We start from the raw sequence: 25,257 nt of genomic DNA on the forward strand, positions 1-25,257 counted from the left end.
TCACCTGAGCGTGCAGACGAGCGCAGTAGGGGAAAGGAGGGAGCAGGCGGCGCACAGGAGCGGGCGAGGAGGTTTCCGGAACGTCACGTCGCTCGCTCACGTTCGTCCGAGTCCGCAGCCGCTCGCGCGTTTGTCTCGCGTTTCTGCAAGGGCCGACTCTCTCCCTCCTCGCTGCGGGGATCTGCAGCACCGCCTCGAAGCAAGCAGAAAGGGTCGCGGGCCAGGCGAACGACGACAATCGAAATTCGCTCGGACCTGCAGATCCTCGCCTCGCTCTCTCTCTCTCTCGAGCCGTACCTTTATCGCGTGCAACTCGAGGTGGTAGTTACAGTACAACAACAGCGCGTACAAGGGCGCATGCGAGAGAGAGAGAGGAAGAGCGAGGCAGGAAGCATGACGCGGGCCACATTCCCACTCGACCTGGAGGCCCATGCGGGGTCGAACCGGTCGACCGTCGCCAGCGCGAGAGAGCGCGCTCACTGCGCCTTGTCCTTGCTGTCGGACCGCCGGCTCGCGATTTGCTGCGCGCAGGGCACGAGAGAGAGGGGTCAGACTCGAGGCGAGGAGAAAGGAGGAGGGGAGGGAGGACAGGACGAGGACGCACGATGCGGTGCTTCATGCGCAAGATGTCGCGCCCAAAGCGGTTGATGATCTCGGCGAGGTAGCCCCACCCAAACAGGACCGTCGTCGCGACTGTGTGCGGCGAACGCCCCGTGCAGCGTCAGGTCTGGGACGGTGTCGAGGACCGCCACGAGAGAGGCAGACGCAGAGGAGGGAACCGGCCGACGCACCCGAGACGGGGATGGCGATGGACCAGAAGCGGTGCACGCCGAGGTCGAGCTCGTCGACGAACGCGCCGGTCGACTGCGAGAGAGGAGCACCGGGTCAGAGCGACGGTCAAAACCCCGAAGGGCGAGCGTCGTGCACGAGCCCGCCCAAGCAGAGAGAGCGACGACGCACAAAGTTCATGCCGTAGAAGGAGCTGCAAGGGAGAGGAAAGGGGGAGAAAGGAAGGAGAGGGTCAGGACGCTCGAGCCCCAGGGTGCGCCATCTCGAGAAAGGGACGAGGGTGCTCACGAGAGGAAGGTGGCCGGGATGAACACGATGCTGACGACCGACAGGGCCTGCATGTAGGCGTTGGACGAGTACGAGAGGTTGTTCTGCGGGTCGGGCGAGGCGGCGAAAGGAGGGAAGGAAGGCGAGAGGGAGAGAGGGAGAGAGCGAGAGAGGGAGGGAGGATCGAGACGAGGTCAGCTCTACGCCGGTGAGGGGTGGGCCGATGAGGGTCGACGAGGCGCACAAAGGTGAAGGCGATCTGTAGACGAGGCGTCGTGGTGTCAGTGAGTGCGCACGAGGATCCGGAAGGTCCGGGCGAGGCTCGACGACGACGGGGGTGCAAAAAAAGAGGACGCGAGGGACGCACAAGGTTCTCTGCAAGGTCGCTGAACAAGTCGAGCGAGCTCAACGTGCTGTCCATGTGGTCCATGACGTCCGACAGGTACAGCCTCGCCTCGTGGCTGACGAACCCGCGGCGCTGGACGCGCACGTTGTTGGCGCGCTCGCCCGTCGGGCTCGCCGAGCGCGTCGGCGCGGGCGACGGGTCAATCTTGGCCGCGGCGGCCGCCTTGGCGTCGTCCTGCGAGCGCAGGGCCTGGAGGAGGAGCTGGAGAGGCGTGAGGGTCGACTTGAGGAGGATGAGCTGCGACGAGAGGATGTGGAGGTGCTGCCGGCGACGAGGACGAGATCAGTGCTGGACGAGGTGACGGGAGAGTGAGGGAAAGAGAGAGAGAGAGGGGGGGACGCACCCGGACGTCGTCCATGTCGGGCCTCGACAAGACGCGGCTCTCGAGCGTCGTCAACTGCTCGCGGAACTCGTCGACAATCTCGAGCGCGTCGTCGGCCGTGACGTCGAGCAGGGCCTGGAGGACAAAGCTCGCGTCCTCGGACTCGCGCAGGATGTCGTCGCGCATGTTGATGCGCTCAAACAGGTTCGAGATCTGGTGGTGGTACCCTTGGTCCTGCGAGACCGAGAGGACCGTGCCGTCGCGCAGGAGGAAGCACGACAGCTGCTCGACGTGAATCTGCGTGACGAGGCGATGCGGGTCAGTGCGGGTCCCCGAGAGAGAGAGGGAGGGAGAGGTGGGGGACGCACGTGCACCTTGACGTCCTTGGTGAGCGCCGCGACCGTCCACCTCGCCGCCGCACGCTCCTCCTCCTTCTTGCTCTGCCTCGAGCGCTTGCCGCCCCTCAACCGGGTCGAGAGGCCCGTGCGGTTGTGGCTGAGCGTCCTCGGGCTCTCGCCCTCCTTGTCGCGCTTGACGCCCTTGAACGCCTCGCGCAGGTTGCGGCGGTACTGCGAGTAGCTCTTGGCGTGCACGGCGAGCGGGGTCGCGATGCCGCTGCCGTCCTGGCTCGGGACGAGCGAGTGCCCGCCGAGCGACGTCTGCGACGAGGGCACGAGCGACGGCGGCACGACCGAGTCGACGATGGCCTCCTCGTCGCGGCGGTGGTGGTGGAACCCGAACGCGCGCACGCCGCCGCGGTCCTTGCTCGCTGCCTTGCCCTTGCCGAGCGCCTTGGTCGTGCTGCGGCTCACGCTCGTCGGGTCCTCGGGAAGCTCGACGTCCTTAGCGGTGCCCTGCTCGAGCGTGCGGTGCACGATGACGCTGCAGAACAGGTGCTGGCGGAAGTAGTCGATCTTGGACCGCGTCGACGAGCTCGAGCTCGAGTGCAGGATGTCCTCGAGCGACAGCGGGTGCAGGTCGTAGTGGAGGGCGAGCGGCTTGAGGACGTCCCACGACAGGCCGTTGACGTGCATCCAGCGGACCTGCGAGACGCGCACAGAGCCAGTCAGTAAGGGACGCTGGACGGGCCAGGAAGGAGGAAGACAGAGGACGAGGTGCGCACCTTGGCAAACTCGGGCCTCGGCTGGGCGAGAAAGTCGGGCAGGGTGTCGTTGGTCAAGACGGAGAACTCTGCGCGGTGTGCGGCATAGTCGGCGACCTGGATGACGACGCGGCCTTTGAGGTCGGGGATGTCGACACGGCGTGGGTCGATGCCGGGCGGGCGCGTCTCCCAGTCCGTGTCCTGGTGGACCGAGATGATGTTGGCCGCGGCGAGGGCGGCCCGGACGGCGGCGAGCTTCTGCGACGAGTTGCGCTCTGCGCGGGGCGAGAGGGTGAAGGAGGAGGAGGAGGGAGGGAGGAGGTGGGGACAAGGGGCGTGAGCTCGACGCGCTCTTGGCCGGCGCTGACTTGAGGGGGGAGGGGGACGCACGCTCTGCTGCAGGCCGCTCGACGACCTGCGGGTCTGGCAACCAGTTGTCGGCGTGCTCCTCTGCGACGTCATGCAACGCAGGTGCGGGGGACGACGACGAGTCTTGGGCGGGCGGCTCGGGGGCGTCTTGTGCGCAGCCAGCTCCTGGGACGACGGTGTCGGTGCTCTGGGGCGACTCGACGAGCGGTGGGCTCGGGTGGTCGGGCTTGTCGTCGAAGCTTGAGCGGAGGCGGCTCGGGAGGTGGTGTCCGTGGTGGGCAGCGCGGGTGGGCGACTGGGACGAGCGGCGGTGGAGAGCCGGGTTCGAGTGAGTGATGCTCGACATGCTCGATCGCAGCTTGAGCCCGAGTCGAGCGACGACAAGAGGCAGCGAGCGAGGAGCAGATGAAGTCGACCCGTGGCTACCAGCCCTCTCACGCACGACAAGGCTCCTTGGTACTAGTCCCGCAGTCACCGCCAGACTTGCAGCTGTCCAGCCACCGAGGCGCCCTTCCTCACCCTCGTCAACGAGGGTCGCCGCCGTCCCCTCTCCTCCTCCTCCGTCCGCCTCTCTCCGGCTCGTCCTCCGCCCGACTGCCCTCGAGTCCGCCCGCCCGCCGACCAGGCCGCCTTCGTCCTCCCGCCTGTCCTCCCGCCCGTCCTCCCGTCCGCCCACGATGGACGCCCCGACCGGCAGCTCGCGCTTCACCTCGGCCCTCGTCGCGGGCGCCTGCGCCGGCACGGCCGTCGACACGCTCTTCTTCCCGATCGACACGCTCAAGACGCGCGCCCAGGCCCAACAGGGCTTCTTTGCCGCCGGCGGCTTCAAGGGCGTGTACCGCGGCCTCGGGAGCGCCGTCGTCGGCAGCGCGCCCGGCGCGAGCCTCTTCTTCACCAGCTACGAGCTCGCGAAGCACCACTTGCCCCGGGTCGTGCCGCAGCTCGGCACCGACAGCTGGGCACCGGCGCTCCACATGCTCTCGGCGTCGTCGGGCGAGGTCGTGCGTCCCCCTCTCTCCCTCTCTCTCTCGCTCCCTCAGTCCAGCACAGCTGACACGTCGGCGCCCTCGGCGTTCCCCCCCTCACAGGCCGCGTGTCTCGTGCGGGTCCCGACCGAGGTCGTCAAGCAGCGCGCGCAGACGGCCGCCGCCTCGTCGTCGCTCGACGTCGCGCGCCAAGTGTGGGCCCGAGAAGGCCTGCGAGGCTTCTACCGCGGGTTCGGGAGCACCGTCGCTCGCGAGGTGCGCTCTCTTAGCCTCTCTCTCTTCCTTTCTCCCTCTCTCTCGCCCTCCCTCGCCCTCTCGCGCACCTCGGACTGACCCCTCCCCGCCGCCACCGGCCACCGCCCCCAGATCCCCTTCACGTGCCTCCAGTTCCCGCTCTACGAGCGCCTCAAGGTCCTCGTCGCGCGGCGCACCGTACCCTCTCGTCGCGTGTGCGACCTCCCCGCGCACCACGCGGCCCTGTGCGGCTCGCTCGCCGGCGGCGTCGCCGCGGGCCTCACGACCCCGCTCGACGTGTGCAAGACGCGCATCATGCTCCGACAGGCGGGCGCGCCGGTTGGGCCGGGCCCGGACGCGGGAGACAAGGCGGCGAGGGCGGTCGAGCGCGCGGCAGCGGCGAGGGCAGGGGCGGCGAGGGCGGGCGAGGGCATCCTCGCGACGATGCGGGGCATCTACGCGCTCGAGGGCCCGCGAGCTCTGTTCCGCGGCGTCGTGCCGCGCGTCCTGTGGATCTCGGGCGGCGGCGCCGTGTTCCTCGGCGTGTACGAGGCCGTCAAGGCGACGCTCGCTGGGCGTGGGCCGGGCGCGATCGACGACGAGCTGGGGCGCGAGAGCAGGAGCGACTAGAGCCTTTCTTTTGGTCGGTAGACGCACTCTCTCTCTCTCATTCTCTCGCAGCAGCAGAGTGCAACGCAGTCATAGAGTCGCCCTTTGGCTCTCGAGAGAACGGGGTATCGTGCTTGCAGCGAGACGCGGGAGGGGCGATAGGTCGGTCGGGGGTGGGCATAGCTACAAGGGGAGAGGGAAGGTGCGAGTGTCGGCGAGCTCAGAAGGCCTGTCATGGAAGAGAGGGCAAGGTGAGCTCTCTTGAGATCGAGAAGAGGGAGGAGGAGGAGGAGGAGGAGGAGGGGCGCACCGGGACGAGGAGGTCGCCGAGCTGGGAGATGCCGACGACGGCGGCGGCAAAGGTGGCAAAGGCGGTGAGGACGACCTTGTTGGCGGCCCACGACTCTGGGTCGTTGTACTGAGCCTTCAAGAGCATCGCCAGGGTAATTTGGGGTTGCTGAGGAGGAGGGGCCCTGCGACGGCGCGTGGTGGTCAGGGCTGGGTCTCGAGAGAGTGTGTCGAGGTGCACAGGTGCTCACATGGCTGCTTGGTGGGAGCGGGGGTCGAGGAAGAGCGGAACCGCCTCATCTTCGTTCGTGCTCGCCATCGCCCGAATCGGCTCTCCCGACGGTCCGCACCCCTCGAGCTGCGCTACTCGCACCTCGAGCACCCTCACGCACTGCTGCCATGAGGCTCCTGCGCGCCTCGCTGCCCGCGCGCGCCGCCTTGCGCGCCTCGTCCCTCGTCCACTCGGCCGCCTCGTCGTCCTCGCCTGCGGCCACAAAGCCCTACAACCCGCCGTCCCCTTACCCAAACACGCCCCTCCAGCCTCACCCGCACTCGCTCCCCGTCGACGGCTTTGTCGGCGCAATCGGCAACACCCCGCTCGTGCGTCCCCCTCCCTCCTCTCCCCCCACCTCACCTCGTCAACTCGCCTCGAGGACTCACCCACGTCCCGGCAGATCCGCATCAACTCGCTCAGCGACGAGACCGGGTGCGAGATCCTCGGCAAGGCCGAGTTCATGAATCCGGGCGGGTCGGTCAAGGACCGCGCAGCGCTCGGCCTCGTCCTCTGGGCCGAGAAGACGGGGCGGATCCAGCCGGGCGGCACCATCGTCGAGGGCACGGCGGGCAACACGGGCATTGGCCTCGCGCACGTGTGTCGCGCGAGGGGCTACAAGTGCGTCATCTACATGCCAAACGTGCGTCCTCTTCCCTCTCCTCTCTCGTGCGCGCACAGTCCTCACCGTGCCTCTCGTTCTCGCACCGCAACAGACCCAGAGCCAGGAGAAGATCGACCTACTGCGCATGCTCGGCGCAGAGGTGTACCCGGTCCCAGGTGCGTCGGCACCGTCCTCCTCGACTCGGCATCGCTCGAGGCGCCCGTCGTCTCGAACGAGCTGTTCTTGACGTCGGACGGACCTGACTCTCGCTCGCAACCCCTGCAGCCGTCGCGTTCGAGAACCCGGAGAACTACAACCACCGTGCGTTGGAAGCCTCGTCTCGCTGTCGCCAGCCCGGACCCCTCGCTCACCCAGCTCTCCCTCCCACCCCGCAGAGGCAAAACGCCACGCCGAGCGCCTCGACAACGCCGCATGGTGCGTCTCGCGTTCCTCTCGTCCTCAGACTCGGCGTACGACACTGACTCGTCCCCTCTCTCGGTGCGCGCGCGCAGGGTCAACCAGTTCGAGTGCGTCCTCGACCCTTTCCCTCTCTATCCTCCCTCTGCCCGTCCCTCCCGATGCTCACACTTTGATCCCCCCACCCGTGCAGCAACTTTGAGGGCAACCGCGCTGCGCACATCCACACGACGGGCCCCGAGATCCACGCCCAAACCTCGTCCCTCCCGGGTGGGCTCCAGGCCTTTATCTGCGCGACGGGCACGGGCGGCACGCTCGCGGGCGTCACGCGCGCGCTCAAGGACCTGAGCGGCGGGCGGACCCAGTGCTGGTTGGCCGACCCGCCCGGGAGCGTGCTCGAGAGCTGGATCAACAGGGGAAAGATGGAGAGGGGCGGGTCGAGCATCACCGAGGGTGAGTCTCATTCTCTCTCTCTCTCTCTCTCTCTTCCTCTCGGACAGTCGTGCGGCTCTTACGAGCGACGGCGCGACAGCCTTGGTGGGTGCGACCTCGAGGCCTGACTGACCCCTCGCCTTCCTCCCCTTCCTCACTCGCCGCCTCGCCCACCCCTCGCGCTCGCCGTCCCACCCCCTCTCGCCCTCGCGCGCCCCTCGCCCCTCGGTCCAGGCATCGGCCAAGGCCGCGTGACCGACAACCTCGCGCAGGACATTGCCCTCCTCGACGGCGCGTTCACGGTCCCGGACGGCGACACGATCCGCATGGTGTACCACCTCCTCGATCGCGATGGGTTGTACGTCGGCGCGAGCACGGCCCTCAACGTCGTCGCCGCCAAGCAGCTCGCGGTCAAGCTCGGAAAGGGGAGCAGGGTCGTCACCATCTTGTGCGACGGCGCGTACCGGTGCGTCCACTCGCTCTCTCGCGCGCTCTCTCTCTCTCTCTCTCCCCTCGCCGCCTCCCCCTCTCTCGCCTCCCGCAGCCGTCGAGCGCCCCTCACTGACTCGCCTCCTCGCACGCCCAACAGGTACCAGTCGCGCCTCTTCTCCAAGAAGTGGCTCGAGAGCAAGGGCCTGTACGACGAGATCCCGGCCGAGCTCCAGAAGTACGTCGTCCTGCCGTAGAAGGCGGGACCCTCTCTCTCGACGAGACGTGCGTAGAAGATCAAGGGGCCGGAACGAGGACGAGTGCAGTATCTTTCCTCTGGGCGCGACGAGAGGAGAGGGGGAGCGAGAGCGAGGGCGACTCTCGATTGCAGGGTCTCGCACGGCACAGGAAGCTCGACATGACGTCTCGATTGCAGCGGCGAGGGGTGCTGCTACAGAGACAGGGTGAGCGCGACGGAGAGCCGGACGCCGCGCCTCGAGACCACCGAGGCGGGGCTCGTGCTGCACCGCCGGGACGCGCGTCTCCTGCTGCGGCAGCAGGCATCGCTCCACCGTGCGCAACCCGACCGTGCGACGGACCAGCAAGCTCGGCTCGGCTCGACTCGACGCCGCCACACGCTCGACGAGGTCTGGCCGCCGACCGGCTCGCCCCGCCGCTCGAGGAGCGCCCTGCGCGGCGACGAGCCGGTCCTGCTGCCCTCCCCGGACGCACTCTGCGCGCGCTCGGTCCCGGCTCGAGCTGCGCGCGGCGCCTCACCCGCCGCCGCCGCCAGCAGCAGCCGCCGTCCCGCCCGCCGGCACCGCTGCGCCAAACCGGGTCGCGAACCCAGCGACCCACTTGAGGCCGACGCGCTTGTCGTGCCAGGCGTCGAGGCGGTCGGCGATGCGGCACGCGAGGAGGTGCTTGCACTGCGCGAGGAGGGGCGGGGTGGGGTGGGTGGGGGGTGACGAGGCGAGAGGGAGGAGAGGAGAGGGGGGAAGACGCACGATGAGGGCGGTGGGTGCAGGGGCGAGGACGGCCGACGAGAAGAAGGGGCACGGGCAGTAGCCGCCTCGCGGGACGTCGAGGTACAGGGTGTAGCTGCCGCCAGGAGCGGCCGAGTGCGACGAGGCGGCGACCTGGTAGAGTGTTGCGCCGGACGGGGTGTGGATGCGGGCGACGGAGCGCTTGTCGACGAGGTCGAGGGCGTCGAGGAGCATGGTCGGGCCGACGATGAGCGCGAGGGTCGAGAGGTGCGTCGAGTCGAGGAGAGGAGGAGGAGGGGGGCCGAGGGCCGCGAGGGCGCCGTCGAGGAGGTGGGCGTGTGCCGAGGTGGTTGCCATGAGGCTGCTTGGTCAGGTGCGAGACTCACTCAGCATGCTCGTGGTCGAGAGAGAGTGGGAGCGAGGGGACAAGGACAACGAGCCTGATGAAGGTGCGTTGGCCTCGTCCCTGCTCCTTCACCTCGACTAGATCCACTAGACCCGAGCTTGCACTGGTCTGCACACCGACAGCAACCACGACTAGCCGCCCTCGCACCCGCACCGCCCCTCGTCGCCTCTCGCACCTCCGCCACCTCCCTCCCTCCCTCCCTCCCTCGTCGTCGTCCCTCCACCTCGGCTCGCCCGCACCCGCGCCTTGGGACCCGCCACACGCCGCCTCGGCCACCGCAAAGCGCACCACACCGACCGCGCGCGCCATGCTCGACCTCGATGGCGCCATCTCGATCCTCCTGCGCAAGAAGCTCCTCGGCGAGGCCCTCCTCAAGGAGATCTGCGAAAAGACAAAGGAGCTTCTCATGCGCGAGAGCAACGTCGTCCACATCCAGGCACCCGTCACCGTCGTCGGCGACATCCACGGGTCCGTCCTCGCCCTCTCTCCCTCTTCGCGAGCCCGGCCAGTCCCTGACCCCACACCTCGACCGCCGCACACAGCCAGTTCTACGACCTGATCGAGATCTTCCGGATAGGCGGCTACTCGCCCCACACCAACTACCTGTTCCTCGGCGACTACGTCGACCGCGGCCTGTTCAGCGTCGAGACCATCTCGCTCCTGACGTGCCTCAAGCTGCGGTACCCGGACCGCGTCCAGTTGATCCGCGGCAACCACGAGAGCCGCGCAGTCACCCAGACGTACGGCTTCTACAGCGAGTGCGTCCGCAAATACGGCAGCCCCGCCGTGTGGCAGTACTTTACCGACATGTTTGATTTCCTCACCCTCTCGGTCGTCATCGACGACCGCATCTTTTGCGTTCACGGCGGTCCGTCTCCTCTCTCTCCCTTTGTGTCGTGTTCCGAGTGCGAGACTGACTCGAGCTTGCCCCCGCAGGCCTGTCGCCCTCGGTCCACACGCTCGACCAGATCAAGATCATCGACCGGTTCCGAGGTGCGTCGCCCTCGACGGGCTCTCCTCTCGTCTCTCGAGCCCCTGTCGAGCCTTGACTGACCTCGCTCGCTCGAATCCCGCAGAAATCCCGCACGAGGGCCCGATGGCAGACCTCGTGTGGTCCGATCCCGACCCGGACAAGGAGGAGTTCTCGATCTCGCCTCGGTGCGTCCCTCCCCTCCTCGTTCTCGTCCTCGTCCTTGTCGAGCCTCATCCTGACCCTCTCGTCGCCCCCTCTCCCTCTCATCCCTCGTCGTCGTTCCACAGCGGCGCCGGCTACACGTTCGGCTCGCAGGTGGTCAAAAAGTTCCTCGACTCGAACAACATGGTGCACATCCTGCGCGCGCACCAGCTGTGCATGGAAGGGTTCTCGGTCCTGTACGACGACCAGCTGTCGACCGTGTGGTCGGCGCCCAACTACTGCTACCGGTGCGGCAACATGGCGAGCATCCTCGAGGTGGGGCCCAACGGCGAGAAGCACTTTAACGTGTTTGACGCCGCGCCCGAGAACGAGCGCGATGGCCCGCAGCAGCAGCAGCAGCAGACGGCGCCTGGGGCGCAGGCCGGGCCCTCGCAGGTGCGTGATACCCCCTCTCGCTCTCCCCTTTTCTCGAGCTCCTTCCTCTCGCCGACCCTGACCTCTCCTTGTGGCCCCTCCCCTCGCGCAGATCGAGTACTTCCTCTAGACCCCGTCGTTCCGTCCTGTTGTACCTCCCCCTCCCGGCCCGCACGCAGGCCTCGATACCCCCTCCTCGTCCGCTCGTCGTCCTCCTGATACCCCCCCCTTCCTCTCCTTGCCCCGTGCAACACCGAGTGCATCTACTCTGAACATCGTCGCTGTCTGAGAGCGAGAGCGAGAGCGAGAGCGGCGCTGGCTCGACGAAGCAGAGGAGGTTCGAGAGGATACGGGGCTCGAGCGCTTGCGTCGTCGACGCGCGCTGCTTCTCCCGGTCGCCTCGGCGACACCCACAGCGGCTTGACCATCGTGCGACGACGCACTCGAGCAGGCAGCGAAGCCAGGTCCGTCGAAAACTGCGCAAGGAGACAGCTTGCCCTCGAGCGAGTCGAAAGCTGGTGCGCAGTGCGAAAAAAGTCATGTCGCTCTGGCCAGCAAAAAAGGGTTGATCAGAGCGGGATTTGAACCCGCGCCAAATTAATGACCGGAACCCTCTGCAACGCGAGGAAGGAGTCTAATGGTTTCCTTGAGACCGGCGCCTTAGACCACTCGGCCATCTGACCTTATTAATATTTGCTATTTTGACAAGGTTCCGCCGGGTAGCATACATATAGGGCACAGCAAGGTCGACGGTAAAAGTCGAAAGTCGGGTCAAGAGGTCGAGCGCGAGCGAAAGCGGCGAGGTGACGGACAGCCAGAAGGAACAAATCTTGCGTCAGAAGGGGAGCGAGCGGACCGACCGACGGACGTCCGTCGTCGGCGGACCAACCTTGTGCGCTCGAGCCTCGCTCGCGGACAAGGCAGACGAACGACCAGCACGGCTCCCACAGCCTCTCTCGAGACGGTACCACACAGACGACTCGCAAGACAGAGTGCACTGCATGCTCAAGAAAGCTACGGCTCGACGAGGAGAGGGACGACCTTGACGCCGTCCATGCCCCGGCGCTCCGAATCCGGCACCTCCTCCTCGTCGCGCTGCGCCGGCCCGCCGCCCTGCCCCGCCCGCGCGTCCGCCGCCGTCGCAGCCCGCTTGCGCTTGTTGGCCTGCGGTGGCGCCTCGCCCTGGCCGAGCTGCCGGCGCTTGTCGGGCGGGATCGGGTGCAGGAGGTCGAAGCAGGTGCGGCACAGGACGGCGGGCGTCTCGCCCGACAGCTCGTCGTCGACCGTGTGCAGCTCGCCCGGGTCGAGGCGGCAGATGCTGCACCGCGGCATGGCGAGCGTGCGCGAGAGAAAGGTCGTGAGGGGGTACGGCGACACGAAGCGCTGGAACGCGTTCGAGCGAGGGTGGACGGTCGCAGGGGGAAAGGGAGGAGGGTCCGACGGGTGCAGGTAGCTGTGGAGAACGACGAGAGTCAGTAGAGGGACGTCGCGAGGGGGGGGCAAGAGAAGGGGGAAGGACGAGGCCGACGGACCGGACCTCGTCGACGGTCCAGATGTGCTCGTTGTTGCCCTGGTGGACGTAGAGGTACGGCTGGCCGACGCGCAGTGGCATGTCGCCGATCTTGACGTCCTTGAGCGGCGGGCCGGCCTTGAGGTCGGGCTTGCCCTGGTCGCCAGGGCGGACAGGTGGACGAGCGGCGGCGGCTCGTGCGGCTGCGCGAGCTTGCGACGCGTCGCCGAGCGAGGCGAGCGGGAGGAGCTCGTCGTCCGAGTCGTTCGAGGGCTGCACAGGTGTCGAGGAGGTGGCGGCGACGGTTGGCCAGTCGACTTGGTCGATGCCGGCGAGGATGAGGCTGCGAGGGGGAAGAGAGCGGGTCAGTTCCGCGAGTAGGACGCCGACGCCAGTCGAGACAGTGAGAGGGGACGGACTCGGCGTAGTTCTGCTTGTTCTCGTCGTCGTCGGCGTAGACGAGGCCCTCAGCGACGAACGCGCAGCCCGTCTCGCGCCGCTCGTTCCTCCACCTCGTCCGGTCGCCGCCGTCCTCGCCGCCAAGGATGCCAGCCGAGTCCCCTCGCCCTCTCCCCCGGCGACCCATCGACTCGTCATCGTCGTCGTCGTCGTCCCCCTCTCCCTGATCCGAGCCGACGTCGTCCTGCTCCTCGACCGGGATGATGTCGCCGCCGACGGTGAGGTTTGCGCGCAGCTGCTCGAGCGTGTTGGACCCGGTGCAGACGATGACCTGGCGGTACGAGAGCGACTGGACGCCGTTGATGCGCGGGATGCAGTGGAACGAGATGGTGAAGAGGAGGTGCGAGAGCGGGTCCTGGATCTTGGGACGCGGACCGCCGGGCTTGGACGGGCGCTGTTTCGGTGCAAGAGGCGTGTCAGTCACTCGTCGAGGTATAGGGAGAGAACGAGAGAGGAGCGTGCTCACCAGAGCTGGGAGTGCGTTGTAGTCGGCGAGGCCACTCTTGCGGACAAAGTGCCAGACTTGCGGCGGCCTGTACTCGGTAGACAAGGTCAGTCGCCGCGCAAAGAGGGCTGGAGGTTCAGGAGACGCACTTGAGGATAGCGAGAGACGACTGCTCGGCCGCCTCGAAGCAGCGCTCGACATCGGGGTGGCCCTCGAGCGTCACGCCGGACCACGCCTTGTGCTCTTCCTGCGGGTCCATGAGGGCGATAGGGGTCGCGCCGTCGTCGTCGTCGCTGTCGACTTGGGGCTCGTGAGGGTACAGGGGTGGCGGCGGTAGCCAGCGGAAGTTGGTCCACTGGTGGATGTCGGCGCGCGCCCACGAGTCGTCGTAGGTGGACGACGTCTGCTCGAGCAGGTCGGCGACGCTGCGAGGCGATCCAGCTGTCAGTCCACGTACCATAAAGACAAGGGGAGGTCGAGGGACGCACCTGCACCGGTTCTTGAGCCTGGCCCTCTCGTCGCCGTCGAGAGCAGCCCAGCCCGCCTCGACCTCGTCGACGAGGTAGCTCGCCTCGTCGAGGGCCTGCTCGACGCGCTCGACGTAGGCCAACGGGTCGAGTACGGCGGTGGGTGGGCCGATCGGGTCGGTCGTGCGCTTGTGGCGGTTCCTGCGGCCGAGGAGCGAGGATGCGGGCGGTGGTTGGTGCGGTGTCGGTTTGCGCGGCGGGCTCGGGCTCGGGTCGCCAGGCATGGGCAGCGGCAGTGCAGCAAGCTCGCTCTGAAGCGGGACGAGAGCGTTGTGGTGGGGAGAGGTCGGCCTGGGTCTCCGTCAACCACCGACTTCATCTCTCTCGACTCCTCCCTCCTCGACGTCACGCTCTGAGGCTGCTGCCACGCGTTCAGGCTCTCTGCATCTCTCTATTTGATGCTGTGCGGCGCGAGCTGTCGCGTTCACGCCAGCTTGCGCCGTCCTCGCATGCTCGTTCGCGCGCCGCTCTCCACCGCTGGCGAGCCGGCAAGCGCGGTCTCGAAGCGGCGCAGTGCAGCTCGGAAGTGTGTGCTGCGGCTGTGTGCTCGAGCTCGTCGGCGCGCAGGGTCAAAGTCGGCCGTTCGCGACAGTCGGAGCCACGCTGGCGACCTCTCGCCAGGTCGACGACCCTCTCACGCTCGTAATCGCTCCTCCTTTCAGGCGTGCGCTGACGACTGTGTCTAAAGGCGAGATCGATGGGCGGATCCGCTGCACGTGGACGTGCCGCAGGTTGACGTGCGTCCTGCCTTTCCCTCCCTCGTCAACCTCGAGCCGCCTACTGACTCGCCGCAATGATACCCTCTCTCTTTCCCTCTCGTACCCTTTCGCAGCCTGTGCGACACCCGGATCTCGAGTCACGCCGCCGTCTACGACGAGTGTCGCCCTCCCTCGCCCTGCGCATCTCCGGCCGCACCTTCTCAAAACTGACCCTTCCTCGCCGCACTGTCGTCGCGCAGCGCGAGGGCAAGGTGCTCCGCCACGGTACGTGCATCTCGTCGCTCGCCGAGATCCCATACTTCGACCCGTCGTGGCCGAGCCGTCGCCAGGCGCTCGGGCTCGACGAGCCCGACGATTTTGAGTACCGCGCTCAGCGCGACGCGTACTAGCGGGCGCGCTCTGCTCGACGCAGAAGGGAGTGAAATGCAGTGCGAGTCTGCTACGGCGGCGCTTGACCGGGTCGGCGAGGGCAGGCGAGCGAGAGAAGGAGGAACGTCGGCGAGCGAGACTCGACGCACGAGCCGTCGAGCTGGGGAACGGCATCAGAGCCTCGGCGAGCGGGACCCGAGAGGCTCGCAGCTGCGAGAGGAGTGCCGAGCCCGTGCCGAAGGTGGACTCGGAGCCTGTCGACCAAGCAGCGACGGAAAGAGCGAGCGTCGGGCGAGTCGGGAGAGCCAAGTTCGACGATTGCAGCGGGCGCACGGCCTCGGCTTGGAATCCGGCCAGGGAGGCTAGCAGCAGAGCGTCGCTGCCGATGGTTCGAGCGAAAGATCGAGCGAGAACGAGCGGTGGGAAGCGGTGAAAGAGAGTTATCAGATGCGGTCGGTTCCCCTCGTCGACCTCCGAAACGGGCAGCGAGGCGAAGTCGCCCGACGGTCAGCCGCCTCCCCTCGCCTCGCTCCACTTCACCCTCCAGCACCCGAGCACTCGCACACAGAGCTCGCTCTTACTGGACACACAAGGAGCGCACACAGCAGCCGCCGTCCTCTCGCCTGGATCGCCACCTTGTCCATCATCGGCCCAGTGGGAGGCCGCACCGCCGCCGACAACCCTCGCCCGCCGCTCGCCCGTTCCGCACGAGCTACGCAGCCGCACCCAGTGCACCACCGCACCACCCTCGAGCGCACACCGCAGCCCGACCGCCAGTACCAGCAACGACATCACTCGTGACCCGCTCCCCCCTTCCACCCGCCTCGCTCCTTCACCTCGGTCCCGGTCCCGCCTCGCCAGCGGGCGCTCCCGCCCCACCGTCCACCATGCCCGCCTCTCTCGCCCGCACGGCGTCGACCAACGCCGCCCGCGCCGACTCGGCCTCGCGTGCCGGGGCGACCACGCCCGGCGGCGCTGCTGTCGCCGGTCCGTCGACCCTCACGGGCTCGACCAGCGGCTCGGCCACCCCGAGCACGAGCTACGGCTCGTTCCCGCCAGCAGAAGACGACGTCGAGGCCATCCTGCGCGCAAAGCTCGGCCGCCAGGCCCAGGCCGAGGCGGCCGCTCAGAGCGGGGCGGGCGCCGGCGGCAGGAGGCGGTGGGCGCGCAGTCGCGAGCGCTTGGTCCCGACCGGCCCAGATGGACGGCCGACCGACGACGTGTTTGACTCGGACGGCGACGCAGAGCCGAGCGATGGAGAGGGCGGCGGCGGCGGCGCGCATCGCTCGCCGTTCGCCGCGGCAGGGTTCGGCGAGGAGGACGGCGGGAACCCGTGGGGCAGCACGACGCAGTACGACGGCTCGCCGCGACGACCGCGCAAGGTGCCGGCGGCGAGCGAGCGCGGTCGGGCGAGCGGGCACATCGCGCCCTCGGACGGCGACAAGCAGTGGGGCGTCGTCAAGATGGAGCTCATGGCGAGGACTTGGGGTCGAAGAGGACTGTTCACCATCTATGCAGGGTCCGTCCCGCTCTCTCTCTCTCTCTCTCTCTGCGTCTGACGAGCGCCGACCCGTCCTGACCTCGGTCCTCGCCCCCCTTCCGCAGGCTCTACCTCATCTCGACGCTCACCTCGCTCGAGGGCAACACGATCCCGACCGTCGAGCCCTACTTCCTGAGCTTGCTCGGCGAGCACTCGATGCTCAGCTCGGTCGTCATTGTCATGTCGGTGCGTCCCGACTCTCCCTCTCAGTCTCTCGCCACCACTGTCACTGACTCGCTTCCTCGCCGGCATCCTCGCAGATTGGCTACGCCGTCGGCAAGCCGCCCATGACCAAGATCCTCGACGTGTTCGGCCGAGCCGAGGGCATCTGCCTCGCAGCGACGCTGTACTCGCTCGGGTACATCATCACGGCGGCGGCGACCAACGCGCGCGTGTACCTCGCCGCTCGCGCCCTCTCTGCTCTCGGCGGGCAGGGTATCCAGCTTGCGCAGCAGATCATCGTCGCCGGTGCGTCCCCCGTTTCTCCCTGTCGCGAACGAGCGAGCGGGCGAGCCCTGACGACGAGTCGAGCCCCGCAGACACGACCACCTTGGCGAACCGCGGCCTCATCACCTCGACCATCTCGCTCCCGTGGATCCTCACGACCTGGATCGGTCCTCCTCTCGGCGCCTTCTTTCAGCGCCAAGGCCCGGCAGGGTACCGCGCGGCGTATGCCGTCTTCGGCACCCTCCTCCCGCTCGTCGCCTGCGTCCTCTTCTTCACCCTGTGCTTCGAGTGGCGCAAGATCAAGCGCCGAGCGCTCGCTGAGGGCCGCAAGCCGACGACACGCGACCTCGGGTTCGGCGTTGCGACTCGCGCGAGCTGGATGAGCAGCCACCACCACCACCACCGTTCGCCATCCTCGCCCTCGACCTCGCCGGCTCGGTTCAAGCACGAGCACCTCCCCGCACATCACTCGCCGCTCGCCGACGTCGACGTCGACCTTGAGACGGGCGCGCCCGTCACCAACCACGAGCGCCTGCCGACGCACGAGCGCCGCATGGCGAGCGCCGCCGAGGCGGCCGCGCACGAGCTCGACAAGCGCCAGCGGTGGAACGCGACGACGTGGAGCAAGGCCAAGGAGCTGTGGCGCGACCTCGACGTCGTCGGCCTCGTCACGCTCACGGCCGGCAGCATCTTGTTCCTCTTGCCGTTCACGCTCGCGACCAAGACTCCCGACAGCTGGGCCGAGCGTGCGTCCCAACTCTCTCTCTCTCTCTCTCTCTCTCTCTCTCTCTCTCTTTCTCGGAGCGTCCATCGACATCGTCGACCCGTCCCTGACTCGTCCTCCTCGTCTGCGCGCAGCCGAGATCTGGGTCTCGATCGTCGCCGGCTTCGGCATTCTCGTCTTCTTCGGCTACTACGAGGCGCAGTACGCCGCGAGCCCGCTCCTGCCGCCTCGACTCCTCGAGAACCGCACCATCCTCAGCGGGTCGCTCGTCGGGTTCTTCCATTTCATCTCGCAGTTCTGCTACGAGAGCTTCTTCACGAGCTTCCTCCAGTGCGTCCTTTGTCCCTCATTCTCTCCTCCATCAGCAGCCGGCACTCATGCGCCGCCGTCCACTCGCAGAGTCGCTCGCGGTCACTCGCCGGCCGAGGCCTCATACATCAGGTGCGCCCTCTCTCGAGCCTTCCCCTCTCCCTCGGACCCCTCCTGACGCCCACTCTCCTCACCTCCACAGCCAGTCGTACCTGTTCGCCGCCTGCGTCGCCGCCATCGTCGCCGGGTCGCTCGCCAAGCTCACGAACCGGTACAAGTGGTTCGGCATCCTCGGCGTCCTGATCCACATGGTCGGCGTGTGGCTCATGATGCGCTCGCGCGACCTCAAGTCGTCGACGTTCGAACTCGTCATGAGCCAGGTCGTCGGCGGTGTCGGCGGCGGGTTCACGACGATCGCGGTCCAGATCGGGTGTCAGGGCGTCGTTGAGCACCAGGGTCCGTCCTCTCGCTCTCTCTCGCTTTCGTCTCTTGCCCTCGTCTCTTGCCCTCGACGGTGCCTGACCCGCGTTCTCGCATCTGCAGACGTCGCCATCGCGACCGCCATCTTCCTTACGATCACGCAGGTCGGCGGCGCCGTCGGCGGGTCCATCGCCGGCGCCGTGTGGTCGACCGCCCTCCCGAGCCGGCTGCAGCGCCACCTCGCCGCCGACGACTGGGACAAGATCCAGCAGATCATTGCCTCGCTCCCGTACGCCCTGTCGTTCGACCCGGGCTCGGCGACCCGGCTCGCGATCGAGCGGTCGTACGTCGACGTGCAGAAGATCCTCAACTGGCTCGCGCTCGCCATGCTCGGCCCGGCGCTCGTCGCCATGTCGTGCATGAAGAACCTCAACCTCGCCAAGGAGGATCCGGGTCAGGGCGAGGGCGTCGTCGTGCTCGGCCGTGCGAGCTTCCTCGGTGCGTCCCCCCCCTCCCTCTTCCTCCCTCCTCGAGCCCCTGTCGTGCGAGCACTTTCGGATCTGACTCGCTCTTTTCTCCGCGCAGCAGTCGAGGACGACTTGACCGCGAGCGAGACGTCGAGCTTGCTCGGCGACACGTCAGAGCGCGACTAGCCGACGCCGCCCTTCCCCTCCTCCCCTTCCCTGTCCCTCTCCCTGTCTCGCTCTCGCTGTCGATGTTGGACCCTGTCGATTCCCCCCCTCGCAACCTTTCGTCATCTGTTTCTCCCCCTTGTCACCCTCCCGTCGTTCTCTGTGCCCCGTAGCCACCCTCGCTCTCCCCTGATTCCCGCTCGTCTCGCGTCGTCGCACCCTGACCGGCGGCGCAGCGCGCAATCGCACTATCTTTCCAGCACTCCGAGATTGAACGGCTTCGCAGAGACAGCTACGGCCAGAGCAATCAGGGCTGCAGACGGCGAGGGACGCGAGCGAGCCTTGGTCGACTCGAGGAGCTCGAGGAGGAGGCGACGAGGTCGACCTTGTACCGTCGACGCGCCAACCCTCTCGAGCTCTGCCGACAGCTCGCAACTGCGTCCAGCTACCTGCAGCAGCACAGCGAGCTCTCACCCGTGCAGCGCCAGCCTCTCGAGCGATGTGTGCGTCCTCATCTCTCCCCACCTCCTCTCGGCCAACGCACCCGCTGACAGCCCTCGCGCGTGCAGCCGACCAGCCGCCGCCGCGCAAAAAGTCCAAGTGGGACGACGACGAGGCCGACCTCGCCGCAGCGCGCGAGCTCAAGCGCGCAAAGAAGGCCGCACTCGCTGCCCGGCTCGCGACCGAGAAGGAGCGCGCCTCGCGCGCCGCCGCAGCCGAGGCGAGCGTGACGGCGAGCGCGAGTGCGAGTGCGACGAGCAGGGAGAGGACGCCGGCGCGGCTCGAGGGGCGGGCGAGGCGGATACCTCGGCGCGGGAGGGAGGCGCACCCTCTCCTCGAGAGCTGTCGCTCCGTCTATTCCTACGAGGTGCGTCCCGCCTCCTCGTCCCTCTCACTCGACTCCGAGCTCTGACGATTCTGCCCCCCGCAGCGGCTGAACGAGATCGAGGAGGGCAGCTACGGCATCGTCTTTCGCGCGCGGTGCAAGACGACGGGCGATATCGTCGCGCTCAAGAAGCTCAAGATGGACAAGGAGAAGAACGGCTTCCCGATCACGAGCCTGCGCGAGATCCAGACGCTCATGACGGTCCCGCACGACAACATTGTCCGCGTTCGCGAGGTGGTCGTCGGCGACACCCTCACCCAGTGCGTCCCTCTCTCCCCTCGCCCGTCCTGCCGCCACTCACCTTGCTCCTCGTCGTACGCAGAGTCTTCATCGTCATGGACTTTATCGAGCACGACCTCAAAACCCTGCTCGCAAACATGCCGACACCCTTCCTCGCGTCCGAGATCAAGACGCTCATGCTCCAGCTCCTGTCGGCCCTCGCCATGTGCCACGACAACTGGATCGTCCACCGCGACCTCAAGACGAGCAACCTCCTCATGAACAACCGCGGGCAGATCAAAGTGGCCGACTTTGGCCTCGCGAGGACGTACGGCGACCCGCTCGGCGACATGACGCAGCTCGTCGTCACTCTCTGGTACCGGTGCGTCCTCTCTCGTCTCGTGCGATTCTGCGGTCACGACGCGCCACTGACTCGTCCTCTGCACCCTCGCAGCGCCCCCGAGCTCCTCTTTGGCGCGACCGAGTACTCGACCGCGGTCGACATGTGGTCGATCGGCTGCATCTTTGGCGAGCTCATCCTGCGCAAGCCGCTCATCCCGGGTCGAGGCGAGATCGACCAGGTCAACCAGGTGCGCCCCCTCTCGCGTCGATGTTGGTGGACCAGTTCCTGAGAGCGAGAATTGACCTCCCTCCCGCACTCGCAGATCTTCAAGCTCCTCGGCCGCCCGACCGACGAGATGTGGCCAGGGTTCCGCAAGCTCCCCAACGCCAAGTCGTTCAACGTCGAGGCTGCGCAACCGTGCGTCCTCGCTCCACTTTTCGGTCCTCGAGCGTCCTCGCCGACCGACCCTGATTCGCTCTCTCTCCTCGCCCGTCCTGCAGATACTCGACCCTCTCGACAACCTTCCGCTACCTCACCGCCTCGGGCCTCGACCTCCTGCAACGCCTCCTCACCTACGACCCAGAGCGGCGCATCACGGCCGACGAGGCGCTCCGGCACCCTTACTTTGACGAGTCGCCCCTGCCCAAGGACCCGAGGCTCTTCAACAGCTTCCCGAGCGTCGCGAGCGGCGAAAAGTGCGTCGCTCACGTTCCCTCTTTCTCTCTTTGGCGCCATCAGCCGGACGTCGGGTTGCCAACAGACTTTTCCCTCGAGCGCGCGCAGGAAGACGACGCTCGCCTCGCCATCTGCGCCCCCGGCTGGAGGGTGCGTCCCACGTTTCTCTCTCTGTGTGTGTGTTGCGACGAGCGTGCGTGTACAGAGCCTGACGATCTGCCCTCGTCCTCCTCGTGCGCAGCGGGTACGACTTTGTCTAGCTCTCTCCCCCTCCCCTCCTGTCGACACTGCAATATCGCCCCAGGTCTCCCTCGTACCTCGTCCAGTCGTAGCGAGGTGTCGTGACCGTCGAGCGCGCCGAGAGATCTAGCCGCAGCGGGTGTCGGCGGCGAGAGATCCGTCAAGCGCTGGTCATCAGGAAGCCGGCTCTGGCGTCGTTCCTCGACGCCTCTCGCGCAACCGAGTGAACCGGTGGGACCCTTGAGAGAGAGACGACAGAGTCGACGGGCGAGCCGTGCGCGAACAACAGCGGCGTAGGGGAGCGCACGGGCCCCTCCTCGAGCGAAGGGCAAGCGCATCGACCAGCGCTCGCGCCTCGTCGCTCGAGAGCTGTGCCGCAGCGTGCTGCAGCTCTGCACCCAGCTCTGAGCGTCGTGGCAGTGCGCGCGGCACCTCGCCGAGCTCTAGCGCCGTGAGCGAGCCGAGGAAGGTCGACTTGGGAAGGCCGGCCAGCTGCATCTGTTTCTTCCGTTGGGTGCGCAGGGCGGGAACCGCTGCGGCTCTCAGACTCTCACTCTCTCGACATCAACAGGAGGCGGCGACGTTGCAGCTAGAAGACAAATGCGTCGTCGGCACCGCGAGAGAACATGCAGCGAGAAGCGGACGGTCGTCGAGCACAAGCCCGAGCTGGCGAGCGGCACATCCGGCAGGCTCGCTCGCTCGGGCGGCGGCGGCGACGAGCGAGCGAGCGAGGGCGCGAGGCGACGAACGTTTCCGTCCTGCGGCCTGCGCTGCGGCCCACGCGCCAGCGCGGAAAGCGAGAGGGCCCGGTTGCGAGACGCTGCGCGAGGACGAACGTTGACTCGCAGCGGCGGGTCGAGCAATGCCCACCGGTCGAGCACGATGACGCAGCCGCGTTCGAGCGACGAACGACGGGCAGCAAGCGAGAGGATGCAGACCTAGAAGACTGTAACGCGAGAGAGGAAGGCGCCCTCGTCGCGAAGGACTCGGGTCAACGCTCACTCAACGTCGCTCGTCCGACGAGCGGGCGGCAGGGCACGCTCGAGCCTGTGCGGCGCGAGCTTCCGAGGAGAGGGAAGGCCGACAAGCGCCGCGAGAGGGAGAGAGGGGTCCGTGCGAGCGAGGAAGGGTGGACGACGACTTGTCGTCCTCGTCGTCGCGCGCTCGGCGCGCACTCTTTGAGGTGCGGGGCCTGCACATAGCGCTCGACAGCATCGAGCGAGCCGAAGCAGATGGGCAGCGAAGGCTGGCGACGGGCCGCCGACGAAGGCTGGCGACGTCGGCGGCCCGTCGTTGACGAGCTCCTACTTGCGCTCGAGCCGCGCGCTCTCGCTCTCGCTCTCCTCTCTGCGACAACGAGCGACAAACAATCGTGCGTGGGATACTTGAGAAAATGCACGTGAAACGCGCAATCGAGAAAGGTCCCTTCTCTCCCGTCCTCGCACCCCAACTTTTTTTGTGTGACCCTCCTCGACGACGACAACGACGGCGAGCAAAGCAAACGCGCGAGAGAAACAGGCGCGGTGCGATGCGTTTACTCGGCGGCGGCCCAGTCGGACGTAGGCGCCTCGGCCGACCAGTCGAGAGCTGTTGCGGGCCAATTGTGTGGATCGGGGCGCGGGTGAGTACACGGGTCGAGAGTAGGCTCGGGGTCGGGGTCGGGGGAGAGGGAGGAAGGGAAGGAAGGGGGACGAGGGCGAGGGAGAGGGAGAGGAGAGGAGGGACAGGGTACGGACCGGCCTCGGTGGCGGGGACGTTGGACGACGCGGCGGCGGCGATGGCCGTGTTGGAGCCGCTGATCTCCCACTCGCTGACGCCCTCTGCGCGGCGGGCTCCTCGGCGGCCGGGGCGGCCTTGGCGGCGGCGGCAGCCTCCTGCTCGCGCTCGATCTCTTCCGGGTCGCGGTACTGGCAACGGCGGAACAGTGAGTTAGTGACGTGAGCCGACGGTGGGGCGAGAGAGAGAGAGAGAGCGGGACGTACGAAGAACATGTCGACCATGACGGGCCACGCGTCCGGGGCGCGCGAGATGGAGCCGCGGAGGCGGAGGACCTCGCGGCAGAGGAGCCACCAGATGAGGCCGATCGAGTGCTTCGACTTGTTGTTGGCCGGGATGGCAACGTCGACGTACGACAGGGGCGAGTCGGTGTCGCAGATGGCGATGACGGGGATGTTGACGTACGACGCCTCGCGGATGGCCTGGTGGTCGACGCGCGGGTCCGTGACAATGATCAGGCGCGGCTCCTTGAACGAGCGCGTGATGTAGTTGGTGAAGTTGCCCGGGGTGAAGCGGCCGGCGATGGCCTGGGCGCCCGTGTTGGCGGCGAACTTGAGGACGGCGCGGTGGCCGTAAGGGCGAGCCGAGATGACGCAGACGTCGTTCGGGTTCTCGATGGCCGCGATGATGCGGGCGGCGAGAACGATCTTCTCCCACGTCTTGCCGACGTTGAGGACGTTGATGCCTGCACGTGAGGGGAGAGGGGGGTCAGCTCGAGCTCGTTGGGAGGGGAGCGGGGCGAGCAAGACGAGAGGGGACGGACCGTCGGCGCGGCGCTTCCAGACGTAGGGCTCCATCTTCTTCTCGACGTTCTTGGTGCTGCGCGGCGGCAAGGGAGGGTCAGCACGAGGCTCGACGAGGTGAGGCGAGGCGAGGGGAGGGGAGAGAGAGACGGACCCGATGTGGGCCTGAGCCTGGAGGAGGAGGGAGATGTCCTCCTCGGTGGCCTGGAGAGCAGCAGGAAGACGGGCAGCCATCTGTGGTGGAAGTCGGAGAGAAGGGAGGAGGGAGGGAGACGAAGAGGTGAGCGACTTGCTCGTCGAGGGTGCGAGGCCCTGTGCCGCCTGCACCATCCCTGATCCCCGTGCGCCGCTCCAGTCCTACACTGCTGCACCGTGTACTGCCCTCTGAGCCGCGCTGCAGTCCCGCCCGCCGCCTCCCGTCGCCGTCGCGCGCCCGCCTAAAACTTGCTCGTCCTCGTCGCCCCGCTCGTCATCCCCCAGCCGCTGGTGCAGGCCCGCGTGGGTGCAGGCTGCGAGAGTAAGGGAGAGGAAAGGGTGGCGAGACGCACTGTGTCTGGAAGGGTGAACTTGCGCGAGGGTACACGAGCTGGAGAAGCAGAGAGGCGCGGCCACCCTCGTCGCAGCCCACCTCCTCTCGCGCGCAGCGTCTCGCATTCTCTCGCTCTCGTCGCACGTACGGCCACAAAGATGCTCACAATGCTCAAGTTACACTGAGAGGGACCAGTCTAGATCGACACGCCCGCGAGACTCTTGGTGAGCGCGTCGAGCTCCTCCTTGAGCGCCTTGAGGCTCGCCACCTCGTCCTCGACCGCCCGGTCCCCCTCGTGCGCCTCGCCGCCCTGCTTGATCCGCCGGATCTTGTCCCCCTGGCTCTTGATCAACGCCTCGAGCGCGAGCTCCTCGTCGGACCGAGGGCGCGCCGCCGCCGCCGCGTCGGCCGCCTTCTTGGCCTCCTTCTTGAGCTTGTCCTGCTGCTTCCTCGACAGCGGCTTGTTGGCCGTCGCCGCCGCGTCGCCCGCACCGACCGCCTTCTTGGCCGCGTCGCCGCCGTACTTGGCGCGCCAGACCGCGACGTTCTTTGGGTCGATGCGCGCAAAGAGGTGCTTTGGCTCGCCGAGCCGGTGCCCGGGCAAGAGGTCGATCGCGAGCTCGTCCGGGATCGAGCGCGGCACGGCGTCGAGCTGGGCGAGGATCGAGTCGCTCGTCGACGGCATGTACGGGTGCGTCAGGGCCGCGACGACGTAGATGACATTGAGCGCGACGAGCACCACCTCGGCGCACCGTGCCGGGTTGTGCTCGAGGAGCGCGTTGTCGAGCCGGTTGTCCTGGAGGAACTGGTTGCCGCGCCCGGTGACGGCGAGGAGCGTCTGGAGGCCGCCGCGCAACTTTTGGTGCGACAGCTGGTCGTTGTACGTCGCGAGGAGCCGGTTCACGTCGCCGACAAACGCCTCGTCCTCGGCCGCGAACGGGTACGCGCCCGACGACGCGTCGTACGCGCCGTGCTTGGGGTCGGGCACGACGCCGCCAAACTTGGCGACCGCAAACTTGACGACGCGGTTGACAAAGTTGCCGAGGTTGTTGAGCAGCTCGGCGTTGGCGAGCGCGACAAAGTTGTCCCACGTGAACTCCGAGTCGTTCGTCTCGGGCCGGTTCATGAGCAGGTAGTACCGCCACACCGACGCCGGCACGCCCGACTCGCGAGCGTTGATGCCGAACACGCCCACGTTCTTCGACTTGGAGAACTTGGTGCCCTCGTACTGCAGGTACTCTGTTGCGCGAGAGCAGGGGGTGGGGGGGGGGGGACACAG

General features: G+C 67.5%; 12 protein-coding genes and 1 non-coding gene across 13 annotated transcripts in view; 6 read left to right on the forward strand and 7 right to left on the reverse strand.

Moving 5' to 3' along the window:
* Positions 1-303: 303 nt before the first annotated feature.
* RHOBADRAFT_56407 (uncharacterized protein) lies at positions 304-3,601 on the reverse strand (the record flags this gene model as incomplete). The annotated part of the gene is made up of 11 exons (XM_018418331.1): positions 304-521; positions 605-693; positions 792-864; positions 961-982; positions 1,078-1,160; positions 1,301-1,315; positions 1,424-1,723; positions 1,806-2,081; positions 2,153-2,827; positions 2,908-3,161; positions 3,277-3,601. The coding sequence occupies 11 exons, from the start codon at positions 3,599-3,601 to the stop codon at positions 477-479; spliced, it is 2,157 nt and encodes a 718-aa protein (XP_018267840.1). The 3' UTR covers positions 304-476.
* Positions 3,602-3,932: 331 nt separating this feature from the next.
* On the forward strand, positions 3,933-5,105 carry RHOBADRAFT_19025 (uncharacterized protein; the record flags this gene model as incomplete). Its single annotated transcript, XM_018412466.1, has 4 exons — positions 3,933-4,256; positions 4,344-4,496; positions 4,608-4,814; positions 4,905-5,105. The coding sequence occupies 4 exons, from the start codon at positions 3,933-3,935 to the stop codon at positions 5,103-5,105; spliced, it is 885 nt and encodes a 294-aa protein (XP_018267841.1).
* An 87-nt stretch (positions 5,106-5,192) lies between these two features.
* RHOBADRAFT_67037 (uncharacterized protein) lies at positions 5,193-5,646 on the reverse strand (the record flags this gene model as incomplete). Its single annotated transcript, XM_018419160.1, has 3 exons — positions 5,193-5,313; positions 5,395-5,557; positions 5,624-5,646. Coding segments are annotated over 3 exons (305 nt in total), but the record flags the coding sequence as incomplete, so codon positions are not given.
* Positions 5,647-5,771: 125 nt separating this feature from the next.
* Positions 5,772-7,782, forward strand: RHOBADRAFT_18889 (uncharacterized protein; the record flags this gene model as incomplete). The annotated part of the gene is made up of 8 exons (XM_018412457.1): positions 5,772-5,972; positions 6,047-6,286; positions 6,360-6,423; positions 6,533-6,568; positions 6,643-6,686; positions 6,868-7,117; positions 7,331-7,562; positions 7,686-7,782. The coding sequence occupies 8 exons, from the start codon at positions 5,772-5,774 to the stop codon at positions 7,780-7,782; spliced, it is 1,164 nt and encodes a 387-aa protein (XP_018267843.1).
* A 516-nt stretch (positions 7,783-8,298) lies between these two features.
* RHOBADRAFT_47499 (uncharacterized protein) lies at positions 8,299-8,868 on the reverse strand (the record flags this gene model as incomplete). Its single annotated transcript, XM_018414994.1, has 2 exons — positions 8,299-8,454; positions 8,533-8,868. The coding sequence occupies 2 exons, from the start codon at positions 8,866-8,868 to the stop codon at positions 8,299-8,301; spliced, it is 492 nt and encodes a 163-aa protein (XP_018267844.1).
* Positions 8,869-9,224: 356 nt separating this feature from the next.
* RHOBADRAFT_40139 (uncharacterized protein) lies at positions 9,225-10,685 on the forward strand (the record flags this gene model as incomplete). The annotated part of the gene is made up of 5 exons (XM_018413687.1): positions 9,225-9,385; positions 9,460-9,785; positions 9,854-9,910; positions 9,994-10,075; positions 10,178-10,685. 5 exons carry the CDS (start codon positions 9,225-9,227, stop codon positions 10,683-10,685), a joined length of 1,134 nt encoding a protein of 377 aa, XP_018267845.1.
* Positions 10,686-11,032: 347 nt separating this feature from the next.
* RHOBADRAFT_t144 lies at positions 11,033-11,149 on the reverse strand. The gene has a single exon. It is a non-coding gene; the product is annotated as a tRNA-Leu (tRNA).
* Positions 11,150-11,444: 295 nt separating this feature from the next.
* RHOBADRAFT_50386 (uncharacterized protein) lies at positions 11,445-13,631 on the reverse strand (the record flags this gene model as incomplete). The annotated part of the gene is made up of 6 exons (XM_018415307.1): positions 11,445-11,919; positions 11,999-12,319; positions 12,396-12,829; positions 12,902-12,968; positions 13,030-13,305; positions 13,369-13,631. 6 exons carry the CDS (start codon positions 13,629-13,631, stop codon positions 11,481-11,483), a joined length of 1,800 nt encoding a protein of 599 aa, XP_018267846.1. The 3' UTR covers positions 11,445-11,480.
* A 225-nt stretch (positions 13,632-13,856) lies between these two features.
* Positions 13,857-14,592, forward strand: RHOBADRAFT_56414 (uncharacterized protein; the record flags this gene model as incomplete). Its single annotated transcript, XM_018418332.1, has 2 exons — positions 13,857-13,862; positions 14,366-14,592. 2 exons carry the CDS (start codon positions 13,857-13,859, stop codon positions 14,513-14,515), a joined length of 156 nt encoding a protein of 51 aa, XP_018267847.1. The 3' UTR covers positions 14,516-14,592.
* A 1,348-nt stretch (positions 14,593-15,940) lies between these two features.
* On the forward strand, positions 15,941-18,588 carry RHOBADRAFT_19009 (uncharacterized protein; the record flags this gene model as incomplete). The annotated part of the gene is made up of 9 exons (XM_018412464.1): positions 15,941-16,014; positions 16,101-16,221; positions 16,296-16,503; positions 16,575-16,840; positions 17,111-17,228; positions 17,341-17,536; positions 17,606-17,647; positions 17,718-17,971; positions 18,059-18,588. Coding segments are annotated over 9 exons (1,809 nt in total), but the record flags the coding sequence as incomplete, so codon positions are not given.
* Positions 18,589-19,066: 478 nt separating this feature from the next.
* Positions 19,067-21,035, forward strand: RHOBADRAFT_18927 (uncharacterized protein; the record flags this gene model as incomplete). Its single annotated transcript, XM_018412459.1, has 6 exons — positions 19,067-19,435; positions 19,499-19,713; positions 19,776-20,054; positions 20,127-20,262; positions 20,338-20,432; positions 20,516-21,035. 6 exons carry the CDS (start codon positions 19,067-19,069, stop codon positions 21,033-21,035), a joined length of 1,614 nt encoding a protein of 537 aa, XP_018267849.1.
* Positions 21,036-22,464: 1,429 nt separating this feature from the next.
* On the reverse strand, positions 22,465-23,683 carry RHOBADRAFT_47504 (uncharacterized protein; the record flags this gene model as incomplete). The annotated part of the gene is made up of 5 exons (XM_018414995.1): positions 22,465-22,517; positions 22,663-22,837; positions 22,913-23,391; positions 23,470-23,525; positions 23,604-23,683. 5 exons carry the CDS (start codon positions 23,681-23,683, stop codon positions 22,465-22,467), a joined length of 843 nt encoding a protein of 280 aa, XP_018267850.1.
* Positions 23,684-24,135: 452 nt separating this feature from the next.
* The window catches only part of RHOBADRAFT_56417 (uncharacterized protein), a gene marked incomplete at its 5' end in the record, with an annotated part of 3,141 nt that continues 2,019 nt past the window's right edge, over positions 24,136-25,257 (reverse strand). Inside the window, one exon of the mRNA XM_018418333.1 lies at positions 24,136-25,217. Within this exon, the coding sequence (XP_018267851.1) occupies positions 24,175-25,217 (1,043 nt within the window). The 3' untranslated portion in view covers positions 24,136-24,174. The remainder of the gene's footprint in view (positions 25,218-25,257) is intronic.

This window comes from Rhodotorula graminis (assembly GCF_001329695.1).
Source record: "Rhodotorula graminis WP1 unplaced genomic scaffold RHOBAscaffold_19, whole genome shotgun sequence".
Classification (NCBI taxonomy): Eukaryota; Fungi; Basidiomycota; class Microbotryomycetes; order Sporidiobolales; family Sporidiobolaceae; genus Rhodotorula; species Rhodotorula graminis.